This window comes from Charadrius vociferus, unplaced genomic scaffold (genome assembly GCF_000708025.1).
Source record: "Charadrius vociferus isolate BGI_N301 unplaced genomic scaffold, ASM70802v2 scaffold94, whole genome shotgun sequence".
Classification (NCBI taxonomy): Eukaryota; Metazoa; Chordata; class Aves; order Charadriiformes; family Charadriidae; genus Charadrius; species Charadrius vociferus.
In genome coordinates, this window is record NW_009648031.1 from 590,665 (window position 1) to 608,497 (window position 17,833).

The 17,833-nt window shown below is 36.5% G+C and overlaps 1 protein-coding gene across 1 annotated transcript in view; it reads left to right on the forward strand.

The window, feature by feature from the left end:
- The window catches only part of DMD (dystrophin), a 927,929-nt gene that overhangs the window by 184,663 nt on the left and 725,433 nt on the right, over window positions 1–17,833 (forward strand). The window contains exons 24-29 of the mRNA XM_009883534.1: window positions 2,832–3,002; window positions 5,364–5,546; window positions 7,127–7,261; window positions 8,028–8,186; window positions 16,146–16,184; window positions 16,312–16,473. Coding sequence (XP_009881836.1) covers window positions 2,832–3,002; window positions 5,364–5,546; window positions 7,127–7,261; window positions 8,028–8,186; window positions 16,146–16,184; window positions 16,312–16,473 — 849 coding nt within the window. The remainder of the gene's footprint in view (window positions 1–2,831; window positions 3,003–5,363; window positions 5,547–7,126; window positions 7,262–8,027; window positions 8,187–16,145; window positions 16,185–16,311; window positions 16,474–17,833) is intronic.

Consider the following 17,833-nt stretch of genomic DNA (forward strand, 5'->3'; position numbering starts at 1 on the left):
CAGGGACCCCTCCCCTTAGCCCAGGTTGCTCAAAGCCCCATCCAACCTGGCCTTGAACACTTCCAGGGATGGGGCATCCACAACTTCCCTGGGCAGCCTCTTCTAGTGTCTCACCACCTTCAGAGTAAAGGTTTTCTTCCTAATATCTAATCTAAATCTACCCTCTTTCAGTTTAAAACCATTACCCCTCATCCTGTGGCTACACTCCCTGATAAAGAGTCCCTCCCCATCTTTCCTGCATGCCCTGTTTAGTACCGGAAGGCTACTATAAGGTCTCCCCGAAGCCTTTTCTTCCCCATGCTGAGGAACCCCAGCTCTCAGCTTGTCTTCGCAGGAGAGGTGCTCCAGCCTTCTGATCTTCTTTATGGCCGTCCTCTGGACTCACTCCAACAGGTCCACTTCTTTCCTGTGCTGAGCGTCCCAGAGCTGGGCGTGTACTTCAGAGTGGTGTGGAAGGGCAGAATCACCTCCCTCGACCTGCTGGCCACACTTCTTTTGATGCAGCCCAGGATGTGCTGGCTTTCTGGGCTGCAAGTGCACATCTCTGGCTCATGTTGAGCTTCTCATCCACCAACACCCCCAATTCCTTCTCCTTAGGGCTGCTCTCAAGATATTCTCTGCCCAGCCTGTATTTGTACATGGGATTGCCCTGACCCAGGTGCAGGACCTTGCACTTGGCCTTGTTGAACTTCATGAAGTTTGCACAGGCCCACCTCTCCAGCCTGTCCCGGTCCCTCTGCGTGGCATACCTTACCTCCAGAATGTCAGCCGCTCCACACAGCCTGGTGTTATTGGCAAACTTGCTGAGGGTGCACTCTAACCCACTGTCCATGTCAATAACAGAGGTGTTAAATAGCACTGATCCCAGTACCAACCCCTGAGGAATGCCACTTGTCACTGCTCGCCACTTGGACATTGAGCTGTTGACTGCAACTCTGTGTGTGGCCATCCAGCCAGTTCCTTATCCACCGAGTAGTCCATCTGTCAAGTCCATGTCTCTCCAATTTAGAGGCAACAACGTCATGTGAGACAACTAAAGGAAGCTAAAAATTACTATTATTTCATTGATCTCATTTGGATTCTCATTGTTTATGACAGTTCAAAGGAAACATCTTTTATGTTGAATTATTTTTACTTTTTTCTACCAGTTCATTCTGTTGTCTACTTTTTTAACATATATTTGTATAAAAGTAAAACCATTACCTTTCAAGGTGGTCTAATATTTTCTAGAATTATTATTCTTCACTTTTTATGTGGAAAATATCCTCCATATATTTTTCTGATAAACATAGTTATCAAAAAAGCCAATCTTTGAAATCTCTAAGGCATTTTATTGATACAGCCCATAGTCTTTCCCCTTTGACTAATGTGGAGTTTTTAATTGCTTGCTTTTGTAATATTCGTAAGTTGGATATCTTTGTGACTTCTCTCACAGAAATTTCAAGTAATGCCTTGTGAGTTTAGAAGTCTGTTTAGAAGTCTGACTTCCCTGAAAATCTCCCTGTAACAGTTTCGTTCAATGCGCAGCACAAATTATTGCCTGTCAGTGGGCATTTCTAACACAACTGCTTCAGTAGTAGATATTAAAAGACATGAGTAATAAATACAAAAATCTGTTTGGTCTGTGGGGATTTCTTGAAAGGATTTGGAAAAATCGGGTTGAGTTCATATAGATGCAGTTAATAGGACTGTGCGAGCTAACAATTGGCATTCAGATACTCTTTCTAGATGATGGGAGACTATCCTCTCTTCTGGTGCTGTAACTGAGGAAGTGGCAATTTTGCAGGACCACGTGTGGTTCTGCATTTATACTTGTTGAACATCACCTTTTTATTGTTACTCTGTTTTGTTCTGTAAAACAACATATGTGTAGAACAACATTTATGTTTAACAGCCAGTCCTCAAGGATGGATAAGTAATGAAACCAGCAACAGAAAAAAACAAATACTAAGACACAATTCCTCCTGATTATAACAAAAATAACATTTACTGAAGTAGGATCCCAGGGCAGGACATCTGAGTGATCAACTCTGCATGCCCGACTTTGAAAAATGGCACCAGTGCAACTAGCTTTTTTGTTGCCAACTTCTGTATGTTCAGCCATGGCTCAATCAGTTATGGGCAATTTTGGTAAGTTGATGCACAATTCATAGAATGGTTTGGGTTGGAAGGGGCCATACAGATCATCTAGTTCTAGTTCTATACATGAGCTATATGACATAAGTTATATCACCCCTATATAGTGATTGGCAAGGGATTTAACAAAGGTATTTTTCCCTTTCAGATAAGTAGTTTTTTCAAGTATGAGATTCCTTTTTTACTTACCTCTCTCTTTAGGATATACACCTTTCTGAGAGATTCAATAATGACTTCATCCATAAAAGAAAGATTTGCATATTGCTTTATTCTCTACCAAGTTGCATTCGAACTGGTTAGAAGGTTATCTGACTTTACAGCTCAAAAGCCTCTGGTTTTATCCTTGGGTGCACTTTCAAGATCTCACTTTCAACATCTTTTGGAAGATAGCCCCTGGTTGATGTTTTTTCACATTTATTTTCTGATGACCTCAGCATATGATGTAGAGTCTTGTTGTAGGATCATTGGAAACTCATTCTGCACAGTAGTGACTCAATAAAAAAAGGATGTATACACATGTATAATACTTTCTCATTTACCTAGTATTAATATCTATCTAATTACTTGTTAACATCTGCCTAGTTACAGCAATGTTATTAGTCGGGGATTTAATTTGGTTCTTTTCAGGCTAAAATATTGTCAAGTTTGTACAGTAGCCTTACTTCAAGTACCATGTAATGTTTTCTTTCTTAAAGGCCTATGCAAAGAAGGCAGCATTGAAAGGTGGTTTGGATAAGACTGTGAGTCTCAGAAAAGATTTGTCAGAGATGCATGAATGGATAACACAAGCTGAGGAAGAATATCTGGAAAGAGATTTTGAGTATAAAACACCTGATGAATTACAGAAAGCTGTTGAGGAACTGAAGGTAAAAGATTAACTAATTCCTTGACCTGTGTTTCAAGTTCTTTTTGAAGTTTTCGTTGTAAAGTCTACTCTTTCATTCAGAAAGGTACTTTTTGAGATCAACTTGTTAGTCTTAAATTTAAAGAAGTAGGCGGCTTGAAGTAATTTCTGTTTGGAGTATGTTGGAAGATATTTAATCTTTCACACTACTGCATTGCTTTTTTTTCCTCTTTGCTTTATTGGATACTTGATTTTGATGCAGCTTTGTCATTCTTTTACTTAAGGAATAATTCTTAAGAATTGGGTATTAGTAGCAGTTAACTGATAGAGTTTTATGTCTTTTTATATTAGAGAGAAAAAAAAGATTTAGTAGTTCAGGATGCATGTTGGTATGTACTAAGTATGCATGATTTATTATTTTATTTCTTTAATATTGCAGTATAGGAACAGTATATTTTTGTCTCAAGTAAATAATGTTTCTTTCATGTGGGATGAATATGGCCTTTGGCAAAAAAGGACTAATTTATGATACATACTCAAATATACTGTTGCTCAGCCACTGGATGTGGGCTTGATTTTTATTTCATAGGTGAATTTTTTGGCCTGTGCTATTCAGGAAGCCATATTATATGGCCTTAACAATCTATCCAACACTTTGTTCATCATCCATAGTGTTTTGCCAGTGTTTGAGATTATCTGACTATGCAACTGATAATTGCTTTATGACAGAAATGCCTTGGTACTAGTAGGAATATACAGAATATGTGGAAATACATGGAACAAGTTAAATTCATTGTAAATGAGACAAAAGTAAGCATCTGGTCTAGAGATACAGTTCTTTTTTAGTAATTAAATAGCAAAACTCAAATTTATATATTGCACTGCATAATAAAATAGGTTAAATAAACAGTTTTAGACAACCCCCATGGATTTCCTAGTGAATACTCTGTACTTCCAGCTGAAGTACAGGGATGTTCAAACTGTAACACCTTGATCTCTGCAGATAACCAGATCATTTGTCATGCATCCCTTCACCTGCTTCTGATGATCCTTTTCCCTGAAGGCTTGCAGCCACCTCTCCTGTCACACAATAGGCAAAATCTGGACCAGTGCTCTTTGTTCATCCTGCAGCCCCTTTCTTCCCATGGCTAGGAAAGAGGAAAGCCAAGAGCAACGTAGTAAGCTTTCTCTGGCAATGACCGTCTGATACCAATTATTCTGGTTCACAGACTTTCTCAGACCCAGAGAGAAAGAAGGCTGTTGGGAACAAGGTTTCATTTTAATGTCTTTAGGCCAGGAAGTTCTTGTCTTAAATTCCTGTGAAGACCAATACACACTGATGACACTATGTATACCATCATTCTGTTTTCTGTAGTGATATGACTCCAGTCATAGACCCCATCCCATTGTAAGCTGTCAGAGCAAACAATGCTAGGTATGACAATCTTGCATCTTATTAATGAGATGACATAGCAAGGAGCAGAGTAGCAAAAGGTGAAGGAAGAAAATTAGGAATTGGATTGATCGGTTGTTGTAGTTACATAAGCTAAAATGGGGAAAAGGTAGCAGGTTGGTGGTTCCAGATCAGTTACATGTGATTTGTTAATTATTGGTTTTAATTCCCCGTCCATTGGTGGTTCTGTGTCCCTCAGATCTTTGTTTCCTGTGTCTGTCCTCTGGTTTAACACAGAAAGAGCTGTATGGAAGAAGGTTCCCTGTTCACTTTGTCCTCTCTTCATGTTAGGCTAATGTTCACTGGTGGTGAATAATGACACTGATTTTTCTGTCTCTGTAAAGTGAGAGAATGAAATCAACATTAATGCTCTGATAAAAGTGTAAAATATGCTCTGGAGAGAAATGGTGTTCTTAATTTCTCTTTAAATGTCAAGGAGAGGAAAATCAGTCAGAAATATTTTCCTTTTTTTCTCTCTTGCTGCTTCGTCATTGTACCTTTAAACCTGTGTACACAAATTTGTAACACAACAGTTGGTTTTGGTTTTTTTTTTTGTCATTTGTGATTCATAAGGTATTATGACAAAGATATTTGGAGCATGTATTGGAAAAAATAAAATAAAATATTGAAATGTTTTACTATTCTGAGAGCTCCAGAAAACTAAATAGTTGTGAGAAGATGTTAAATTGTATGGAGTATCATGTATTGGCAACAAAATGGAAAAAAAAGGTTTTTGGATGCATTCAAGGTCATGTCAGAAAGTCTGGGAATTAAATGGCTCTTGGGTTTTATTTTTTTTCTTTTGTTGTTGTGGGGTTGTTTTTCTTTTTCCCTCTGACAGAATTATGTCAGAGAGAATTCTAACAGTTATTTGAAATCAGTTTCCTTCTTAAACCAAGACTACAACTTTTTTCTTTTTTTCATTTTCAGAGAGCAAAGGAGGAAGCCATGCAGAAGGAAGTGAAAGTGAAGCTTATTACTGATTCTGTGAATAATTTTATAGCAAAGGCTCCACCTGCAGCTCATGAGGCTTTGAAAAAGGAACTTGATGTTCTAATTACCAACTACCAGCGACTCTGCAGTAGACTGAATGGAAAGTGCAAAACTTTGGAGGTCGGATATCTTGCTGTCATTGTATTTATAGCCCTTCTAACTGCAGAAGTGAGGTAGAGAGCAAAGATGTATTATCATATGGGATCATGAGTAGCCCAAGGCTGTCCTTGCTTTATGAGCCATATGCCAAACACCACGTGGCATGAACCATATACCTGGCCCACCACTCCTCAAGGGCAAAAACTTATGAACCATATACCTAAATCTTGTTAAGAATCATATATGCTGGAGAGTTAAATTAAAAGAGAAGTCTCAGACGTGGAACTTAGGTGGGAGACAGCAATGTCTGCTTAGGGTTCTTATCCCTCTTGAGATTAAGCCAAGCATGTGGCTTCTGTAGCAAGCCTGTGCTTTCTTCCATGGCTAAGTATTTTGATTAAATGGTCCTGAAGCTGAACAGGTGGTATTATCTCGGCATGGGAACAGCATTTGACCTGCTGGCAAGCTGAATATGTCTCATGCATTTTGAGCTGACCCTGCCATTTTGCCCAGCTCCTTTACAGATTCTTGCCACGGGACTATTGGTATATTATACAGTGGTCACAGTGAATTAGGTATGGTTCTTTGTTGTGAACTGATTTGCCATAGCTAACTTCATACAGGACAATTATACACCTGGGTAAAATTTACGTCCTCTAAATTTTACTCTGGAAAGTTAGGTGTGCAGTCTAAACTGGTAATCTGTATTTCCCCTGATCATTGATGTCATTTTTGTACAGTAATATCCCTCTGTAACCTCCTCCTAGACCAAACACATTTGATACGAATAAAGTTAGGTGAGATGAATCACACTCTGGGAAACTTGATCTACAAACAGTCTAGTGCATCTCAACACAATTATTTTAACTTCTACTAGTGAAAAAGGAACAATAAAGAGATGACTTATGGACATCTAAATGTTTTGCTTGTGTATCAAATGCCATTTTTATCTGCTTATTTCAGTATCTTCAGGCACTGTAAAAATAAAATATTAGAAAATAATTTAATTCCAGAAGAATAAGAACATAATTTCATTTTACAACATTGTTTAGTACTCTAGCACTTAAGTGGTCTATAAATTGCAGTAAACATTGTTTAGAATTAATTTCCATAGAGATTTCAATCAGAATTCTTGAAAGCTGTGTTTTTAGACATTTTATGAATCTGTGCTTTAAATAATTAATACACAGAATATATAAATAACCTAAGTACATCTTGTAATAAAGACATAAACTTCTAACACGAGTCTTTAAAAATTCTGATAATTTGTGTCTTTATATATTGCAAGAAAATTTTACAGAAAAGCACATAAAGTGGATAATTCATGAGACAGAAGATTCAAGTTGTGTTTTGCAGAAGTGTTCACTTTTTCATGTTATCTTCTGTGGTTTTACTCTGTTTAATCAAAATGTTTTGGTTGTGTATTATATTTATTTGGAACATATAAATATTGGGAAAATAATCAACTATATGGCACCATAACCATCAGATATCAACCATGTTGTTTTGGGGATGAACCGTGCAATGTTTTCAATGTTTTAAGTAGTGAAAGTTAGCTATGAGTTTTTCAATCTCAATAAACACTTTTTTTTCTTCATCAGGAGGTATGGGCATGTTGGCGTGAATTATTGTCATATTTGGAAGCAGAAAATAAATGGTTAAATGAGATTGAACTGAAACTCAAGGCAACGGAAAATATCCAGGGAGGTGCAGAAGAGATTTCTGAGTCTCTCGATGTAAGTGCTGACTTAAATAATATCAAATCACAGCTTTTGATAAATTGTAAATCACATGACTTTCCAAACAAACTATGAAACAACATTACACGTGATCAAGACGGAGAATATTTGAAAAGTCCTGTGTTCTCACTTGATTCAACAAATGAGGTCTTGAATTTGAATCCACCTAAGTGAAACAGGGTAAATAAATGTGTTATGCCTGATGTTATAGACAGTTTTTGGTGACAATAAAATACATGTTCTTAAAAATCATGGCCTCACTTAAGCCAGTCAAAGCAATGTTGAAGACCTCAGAGAGAGCAAACTTTCATCCTAGCACTGCAATGCTACTTATTATTACTTACTTTTTATTCATGGAACCTTTCAAATTAGTAGAAATTAGGTTAGTACTCTTAGTGGATCAAAATACAAAACATTACATTAATAATGCAGTTTTACCGTTGAACTTCATCCATTCAGAAACTCAAGCAAATTTTTTTTAAGTACACATATATTCCTACTGAACTCATTGCGCATAGTCCACGTTTTTAAAATCAAGCACCCAATTTATTGCTTTGCGAAAAATCTTTATTTGTTTTCAGTAATAAGTAGTACAGAACATTTGTTGCCAAGACACGAACATAGATATTTTTATCTTTTCTCTCTGCTTTTATTGTGTATGAAATGTGAAGTTTCTTGCATACATTTCTAAGGGGAATTGTGATTGCTCTGTAGAATCTTATTTGCAGAAAGGAAAACAAACTACTTTTTTGACCTGTTTCAGTCTTTGGAACGTTTAATGAGACATCCAGAAGATAATCGCAATCAGATTCGGGAACTGGCTCAGACTTTAACTGATGGTGGAATCTTGGATGAATTGATCAATGAGAAACTTGAGAAATTCAATACTCGATTGACCTGTCCTCCCATTAAACAGCTGACAGTCTAGAACTATTTAAAAAAAAAAAAAAAAGTATGTTATTTTGTTGGTGTAGTTCCTAAACAGTACACAAACAAAGACTTATTTTAGAAGTGGGCGGTTTGCATAGGTGTGGTAGGGTATCTCCAGTAGGTAGCAAAGCACCATACAACTGCTTGCTCACTCACCATGTCTCCTGCTGTGATGGGGGGAGAATTGGAAAGGCAAAAGCAAGAAAACATGGATTGAAGAAAAAACAAGTCAATAAGTGAAAGAAAAAAACGGAAAAAGCAAGCGATGCAAAACCAGTCACTCTCCCCCAGGAGACTGATGCCCAGTCAGTCACCGAGCAATGGCAAGTTTGGAAAAACTTCCCCCCAGTCCCCGTTTACTGCTAAGCATGTCTCTGTGTGGTACAGAGTATCTCTTTTGTCAAATCAAGTCAGCTGTCCTGTGTTCCTTCCCAGCCTCTCGCCCACCCTCAGCCTACTCGCTGGGAGGGGCAGAGTGAGAAAGAGAAGGTCTTGGCACTGTGCAAGCACTGCTCAGCAATAGCTAAAACATCCCTGTGTTACCAACACTGTTTTGGTCACCAGTCTAAAACACACCACTGTATGGGCTGCTGTGAAGAAAATTAACTCCATCCCAGCCAAAACAAGTACAATAGGTAACCCTAAAATTCCAAAATTGAAGTGACCATCTAGTGGATTTAATCTTCTATTTTCAAAATTAAATATTAGTGTAACATTTTCTTACAGGTATATACCTTGCTGAACAATAAATAAGTCTTTGTATAAATGAAAGATTTTACAAAGACACTTCAATATATAAACATGTTTAGCACAAGATTAAAATCTAGCAATATGCTAGATTAGCAATCTTTGCCACAGACTCCATGAAGAAAATTTTACTAATTCTTTGACAGATTCCACTTTTTTTTCTGGTAAATCAATTCAAAACTGTGATACTTATGCATGAATATTTACTTTTAATACTAGGAGTTTATTTAATATACATTTGTGTGTGTACTAATACAAATTGTGCGTGTATGTTTATAATGGCAGGATCAAACAGAATTCACCAAAGAATTTTATGATAACCAAAGGATACATAAGGAAATAGCTCAACTGCTAGTAGTTTATTAGTAACAAAGATGGGGACAAACTCTAAATAAATGTAGAACAACCTTACAGGACAGTGTAACAAGGCAGTTAAATTGCGGAAGTATTCAGTGCAAATATACGGAAAGTGATACTTGTGGAGGACTTCTGACTTCACATAAGAAATTTTAACTTTTGAGCTGCTACAGTTCTGAAGGAAGATCTTGGGGTTATGAAGAGAAATATCAGGAAGTCAGCTCAGTACTTGGTAAAGATCAGAAAAGAATTATTAGGGAAAAACCTAGTGAAGGACACAGAGACCCTCTTTATGATTGGAACCAGAACACGTCCAAAGATGAGCTACAAAGATTGTCAAAAGTTACTCAATTTCAAACACATAAATGATGCACAAGTAAAGATTTTTGGAAAGCAGCTTTGTTAGAATAACAACAATCTACCATAACAATGACAGCATTTTTGCTTCTTTCATGGTGCTTGAAATGTACTTGTTCTTGAAAACAGTGAAAGTAAAAATACTACAATAAAAATTAAGGAAAGGTACTCAGTGGTTCTGAGCTGAAACTTGACGGATAGGGAGGTAAAGAGCCTGGTTCCCTCTACTATACCTGGTGGTAGTTCTGGTGCAGTGCAGGCATTCACATAATCCTATATTGCTGGACAATGTCATAACAGAAAATTAAAAATAGCCTGCTGTATACCTCGGGTTTTGGTTGATTTTTTTTGATATCTAACTTCTGTTTGAAAGGAGATACATTCCCTACATTCTATTCTGCCTCTATCTGCTGGTTTTTTCCTGACTTGAAGGAGCAAACTGGGAATATACAGAAGGCTTCCAGTATGTGAAAAAAGGACTTTCAAATAGTCTTCCTGAGTCATGGATGAATACTATTCAGTCTTTACAGTAATAGTCATTAAATCAAAATTCATGTCACCTGCAGGGGTTAAATGTGGAAAGTATAACGTGAAGATGTGTGAAATTCTGGAGACGATATGGATTACTATATAAGCAAAATCTAGTAGAAATGTATTCACTGCTTTCCAATTTAATTCAAGTATAGGCAAAAAGTGGGAAGTGAGGGGGGAGCCCCTCCCCTTCTTTGAAAGCTTGATCTAATATTTAGTAGTCAAATACTAATGGTGAGATCTGTATAAGAATATGAGCTATAAAGAAACTATGTCAATCTCAAGTGACTCAGTCACACCACTTCTTTATTGCATGTTTTCTGCAACAAAATTTTATTAATTTTTCCACTGAATTCTCACACACTTTTTTTAATAGATTGCCGACACTGAATTTTCTGTGCTGTTTGTGTAGCCCTGTTGAAATCCAAACAGCATGCACTGTCCTTGCATAAAAATTCATTGCGGGCACATAGCACTATTCAGCTTGTGTTCAAGGTCACTTCTACTTCAGACAGACTAATACGATATCCTAATGTGGTTAAGTTATTTATTTTTATTTGAATAATTGTGCAGGTAATTACCAAGCTCACATTGGCAGAAACTGATATGTGAAGTATTTATTCACTTCTAATAGAGCAACCAAAACCAAACTACTGCCATATGAATGATGCTGCAAGACAATGCAGCATTGCTACTGAGATAGAGCTTCATTTTTAAAGGCAGATAATGGCTTTATGTTTGTATGCCTTATCTTCTTTAGTTAACAAAGACTGAGTGTGTTTAGTTTGCTTTTGAACATCTGGGGCTGATCGATAAGCGACATATACCTTATCTTTAGTTTTCAAGGACTGATTCACTTACAACTCTGTATATTGGATCTGAAAAACAACATTGCCTGAAGAAATTCAAGCTACTATTGCGAGTGGCTATCATCCCCTGTAATGCTGAAAGTGATTTACATCCTGTCCAGCAAACTTCAAAAATGTCAGCTAGATATTGTTGAGACAGGGCTTGCAAAAAACTGTGTAAAACATTACCGTTCAGATGGGCTTTACACTAGATTCAATTTTGATTCTTGGGGACTGTCTCTTAATGTCTTTTAGGACTCCCCTCAAGATTGCCCTTTGTTTCTTTCAAAGAGCACACATGCATCATTTGACACAATGTTTCTGTTTTGTTCTCCTCTCAAGAGGAGAAAGAATTCCTCCTGCCCTATCTCCACGTGATCACTTTGAAGGCTGTGAAGAGGGCTGCTTTGACAAGTTCTGAGGCACTATCTGTGTGCAGTGGTAACCTAAAGAGATAAAGAAGTCCTCCTTGGTATAGTTTGCAGTTTTGGAATACAGTTGCTCAAAGATGAATATCCCTTTATGGCTAAAAGGTCAAATATTGGTAGCCACTTACTTTAAAAACACGCTATGAAATATTACTAGAATTTGCAGAATTGCTTCTAGCTTGGAGGGTATTAAAAATTCCTGGGCCAAAAATGAATGCTTTGAATGTTAGAAAAGGTGTTTCTAGTTTAAATCTAAACACTAATCCACTCTGATTTCGAACAAAAAAAGTGTTGATTAACACATTAACAATTAGATGCAAAATGTACAGAGATGTTGTAGTATATCTCAGACACAACCGTTATAACACCAAAAATTAGGTTAAATTTTAAAGTAATTTAAACAAGAAGGGATTTTAAAGTTAAACTTTTCTAACTTTTAACTTTTTAACTTTACCCTGCAGTAACGTTTCTCAATAAGTAGAGAGAATAACTGAGCCCACAAAAAAGAGCTAACATATTTCTGCCTTTCTTAACAGACCCTTTTCCATGAGCTGCAACTCATGGAAGCTAATTAATGAATTTGCTTCTGCATTTTAAATAAATATAACCTGTAGTAAAAGGACTATAATTTTCGAAAGGTTTTGTTCTATTTTTCTTCCACAGCACAACTACTGACTGCAACAGTTGTTGCCTCAACAACAAAACTCTACTTGGTTTTAACAGTAAAACTCTAACCAACATCTTAGTAACTGCATGTGTGGCTAATGTCATTAAATACATGAAATGTATTATTTAAGGAAAAAGTGGCAATGTCTATAAATATAGCTTTATAACATTCAACATCAAAGAATGAACTATAGTTAGAAGCAACTGTTTGAACACCTCCAGCTTTCCTGTTATTTGATTGCCTCTCGATGCAGCGTTTCCCTTAATACGACATTTTATATAGATAAAATGCAATAGTTTCCTGCATTTATCATAAATCTTTGTTAAATTGTAAACAGATTTATACAATACCCGGTATCATAAAAATTAAATGTTATGCTTAATCATAAAAAAATAACTAAAAATCTATAAAAACCTGTAGATATTTTAATAAAAAATTCAGTCCATAAATATTTTTTTCTTTTCTCTTTCATTCTGATAGTGCCTAACAGCAGATTTTGTTGTTTGTTTTTATTTTCCTTGACAGCTGTCAACATTTCACTGGCTCAGAAATAATTAAACAGTTGGTTATTTTCCTGAGATTTCCTATTTAGCAATTAACTGTCAGACACTTCCCTTTAGAGACTAAAGCCTTCAGCTGTAGTGACTATGATCTGATAGCAAAACTAGAGCTTTCTGTTATGTCCTCAGACCCGTTTATACACTGCAACGTTAAACCATTGATTTCTTCTACAGACGAATAGAAAAACCATAATCTTTCAGAGAAAAACAATCAAACAAAAACCAAAACAGACCATCAAAACAGAAGAGCATAAATTAGATATTTTTATATTATAGGTATAGAAAAAATTCAACTTTCACATGTCTTTTAAAAATGTGCGTATATAGATTTTTACATGCATAGACATGTAAGTTTTAAGGACAAATTTGAAACTCAGGTTCACAGATGTAAGCGTGTAGCATGTCTGCCCCTTTCTGTAAAGCCCTCTAACGCTTACCTCCATCAGTAACTCTTTCCTTCTGAAACAGAGGAAGAAGCCTCCTCCGTATTGCAGCATTCCCCTTGATGGAATTGATAAGTATTCTGCAATGCCAGTGACAGTGCCGGGGACCTACTTAGTGAACAGGATTAGGTTTTTGAGTCAGCTGTTGTGTACTGGAGAAGTATCTTATGTTACATGAGTGTATTGTACCTTTTATAAGATTATTGTGAAGACTTTTTGCTTACATTTGTTGTGTGAATTGAACAGGGTCAGGGCAGAGGCGTGACTTTAGGTGAGCGTGCAGGACAGGGTCTGTTCCCAGTGAGCAACACAGACAAAATAGTTAAAGCAGCACCCATTTATATCTGAGAACATCATCATAATTGTGAAGGGGGCATTGCCCAGCATTCAGCTGCATGGTTTTGCTCCCACTGCCAAAATAATTCCTCTCTTGTACCACTACATTCACATCTGGGTCTGATATCATCCGTTCGTTTATCTAAACTGTTCAGGGTTTTTGGAAAATACATGCTTTCACCTCACCTGGAAGATTCAAAATGTCTCACAGGTTTCTCAGGCTGTAATCAAATTCTCTCTGAAGACAGTGAAAGGGGAACGTTTTGTCTTTGTGTGTGTGTGTGTGTACATACTTATTTTGTGTGCACATAAAGATATCACGAGCATGCATATATATTTATCTGACTGCATATTTGTTTCAAATCCAGCCATAAAAATTCAGTCAGACTGGGCAAAAATTTGCTGCAATTCTTTCCTAACTTTATCTGCTTTAACATTTGATCAATGAGTTCGAGAATGTTTTCAGTTTTCCATTTGTATTCTAAAACAGTATTTTGATATTTTTGATATTTTCTGCTGATATCAGCACAGAGATGAAATCACCACATACTTGTGATACAATTTTAAGACTTTTTGTGAGTTTCCATGCAGTGATAACTACTTCATTGCATGCGTGCAGGCTGCTCCTGAGACTGGCGGCAATTTATCTATACTTAATCAAGTGCTAAGCTGCAAATAGTGGTTAGAATGGGTCAGCATTTAACAAAAGTTCAAAGCTTCAAGTATTGCTATAAAAGTAGGTTTTCAGAAGGACTTAGCATCAAATTTGTGTCCAGTATATTGAATTCTCCAGAGAGTGCAGGCACTTATTTTAATGACTAATAAGACTTGGACTTTCTCAGTATCTGATTTTCAATGGTGAGACTTTGTGAACAGGACACTGCAGCCGTCAGTATGAATGGACGTGTAGATTAGTTCTACCAGTTATCCAAAGAGATGGGTAAAGGCAGAGAGGTTTTCTTCCATGCTTCCAGTAGGATGCCCTTACCCATGGGCTGCGGAAAGCTACTTACCCTGTTTCTGATCTAAAGTGTCTTTCAATCATCTACTGTATAGTGATGCAAATGAGGAGGTAGAGAGTGATTGTATCCTAGCCAGGCTTACAAATTAGTAGTAAGGAGCACTAAGGTAAATGGAAGCTGTGGTTTTTGACCCCGCTGCTTTGAACAGGCTGAGAACATTGTAATATAAAATCTCAAATCAGATGAAGGTAAAAGTCATTTAAATAGCAAGTCTTAGTACTGCGCTGTCAAGTTACAGTTTTAATGGTTCATTTGGTGGGGTAATAATACCTTAGTGGCTCAGGTGCTTCCATTAACACTGACAGCATGGGTCTGATATGAAAAGCTGCTCAGTTCCACAGAAGGTTCCTGGAACTGGCAGTGATACAAGGTTATCTGATCAGCTGTTTTGAAATAGCACAAAGCAGCTTACAAACACAAATATAGTAAATACAGGTTGGATCCCTATCCTTTAACTAACTCAAACAACTAGCGAGAACGCTCACAAGAAATAATCTTTTTCATTTGTTAAGTGTGAAGCTCTATAAAAATCTGAGCTCTGTGAAGAAGGTACAGATATATTAAATATTCTCACTGAATTGCTCAGAGATATTTTTGTTCAAGGCAAGAGTTTTGTAATAGGTATGAAATCAAATTAAAGTATAGCTGGCTCACCAAAGAGAAAAAGTGTGATTTGACTTGAAAAATGGCAGGACACCTAGCAATGTTATTTAAAGAGTGCTTGCTTGCTTTCTCTCCTCCTTTGATTCATGTTAAAGAAAGTTGGTCACTTTATTTTGTGGTCAGCGGTGTGGCTAGGTTTGTACAGAGAAAAACTGTATTGCATTTGAGGTTGTTGGTAATTATTATGTGCCTTGTATAAAGCAGAAACTCTGCAAGGCAGAAGCTGTAATCTAAGTAAAATATGAGTCCGCAGGTGGACACAATGAAAGATGGAAAAAAGTACCAGGTTATTTATTATCTGGTAAATACTATATTAAACTGTTACAAATCATAGTTAAAGCTAACCCGTTGATGTGAAGTGTTTAAATATATGTGTGTTTTAAGACAACTTGGAAGGAGAATTTATTGTTCTGATTTGGTAAACCGTAAAGTGAGCTCCTTTGAAAGAAAAGCATCCTTCTCAAAAAAAGGATTGTGTTACAGGTGATGGTAGGTAATCCACCGTGGCACTGGTGGTGGACTAGAAGCAAGAGTGAACTTCCTAGGCTAAAAGAGACTATGGTTAGGATGATAATACTTTGGGCAAGTCCACAGACAAGACAAGACAAGGATCCATCTCTTTTTTTTTTTCCATAGTAGGCATTGCCTCTGTTCGAGACAGCTATTTATTCTTCATATAAGACAGCTCCTTCCCAAAAGAGTCTTTATCCCTCTCACTTACTGAAGTGGATTGTCTCAGATGGGATTGTGATGACAGTAACCCTATCCTCAGTAAGCAAAATCCCTTGAACTATATAATAAGATCAGGAGGGCTGCTGTGCCTCAGAATGAGAGACTGCAGTATCAGGATGGTTTTATTATGCAGCTTTGCAAACTTTCACTCTGTATAGAAATCCTCAGTGCACGCATTGGTTTTTCAGGGTCCTACATTTTTTAGAACTTGTCTTGCAATCTGAGGTTTTGTTTGTTTGTTTCTTACTAAAAAGAACTGAATGGGTGGCAAAAAGATACGCAACTTATCATACAAAAAGGTGGATGAGCACAAGTCAGGAGTACTATTTTTGATTCTTTGCCTGCATTTTTTGGGGAAAAAAAAAAGGGGGGGGGAGGGGAATGCATCATTACTGCGATTATTGATAATGTTGTCATTGTTTTTAGGCCGTGAGAAGACAAAAGAGTCTTGAACAGAGTATTCAGTCTGCCCAGGAGACTGACAAAACCCTCCGCTTAATCCAAGAGTCTCTCGCTGTTATTGACAAACAGCTAACAGCCTACATTGCAGACAGAGTTGATGCAGCACAGGTCCCTCAGGAAGCACAGGTAAGTTATATACAGGTTGAACTGATCTGCTTATTAGTTATTCTCAATCAACCAACCAAAGAGTGTTTGGTTGTCCCTCAGCTTCATATTGATAACGGGGATTTGCAACACGGTTAGTATGAAAGTGCAAGTAAATTTTAGGTGGGATTACATTGAGAAATTCAGGATACTCTTCTAGTTAAGTCGTATTTTCCTTCTGGTTTGTATTATGTACCTGTCCAGAAGATGCAAAGAACTATAAATGTCATTGAAGACTGTGCAGTAATTTTAAAATGACAAAGATAAACAATATGACTCTTTAAAATCCAGTTCCCATCCTAGAAAGAAGAAACTCATAATCTTCACTACTGTTAGATGGCTCTTCTACAAAGTTGATTACGTGGCCTAGGGATTTTTACGAAATTATTGAAAACATTATTAGTTATTTCACAATGTGCACATAAGTGTACTTATATTTCAATTTTTACAGCTCATATAAGTTTAACAGAAACAGCTTTTCCCATTCTTAGGAAATGATTTATTGAGTTTTTGAAGTAAAAATGTACATCCAATTCCTATTTTTACTCTTTCATTCTTTCTTCTATAACATCTGCTTTACTGCAACATTAACATGGTAAAAATACAAATTAAATAAAACCAAATATCTCTGGTATAAAATTATTAATAGTTTACAATATTATGTACAGCAACTTCTCTGTAAATTCAACCTAAATATAGGGAGTCGGATTACAAAAGTAAACAAACAAAAAAGGCTACAGGGAAATTGAAAATGAATGTTTTACAATGATTTCAGAAGAGGCATTCAATTGTGATTTTTCTGGCATGCCTGTAGAATTTTAAATAATTCTGAAAAATTAGTGTCTTGTACGGTATAGCTTAGGTGATCTTGAATATATTCACAGCTGAATATATGTAGGCCTGAAAATCATGTTTTCTTTCCTTTAGAAATAAAGATTTCCATGTCTTTTGAATTTAAATGTAGATAGAAATACCTTTTGGTTGCTTTTCATGTGTGTGTGTTTGTAAATATATGCAGATATTTTTGTGTCTGTATGAAATTAAAAGTTATATTTAGATGGATACAAATCAGCATTTCTTAAAGATGTATCAGTTTAATTTTTCATCTTGTAATTACATAACTAATACAGAAGAAAAATTTGGTGTGAAAGTGCTTTTTTCTGGTGTATTTGGACCCTTATATTACAGCAATTTTTGGTTGTGCTTCATATATCCCATGGATGCATCTGGTTTATGTGCATCCTCTGGTACAATATTGGCAATGATTACAGACTGTAAAAGGAAGTAATTCAGAACTTCAACAACTGAAGCAGCAAAAAACTCAACTAACCTTAATTAGCAC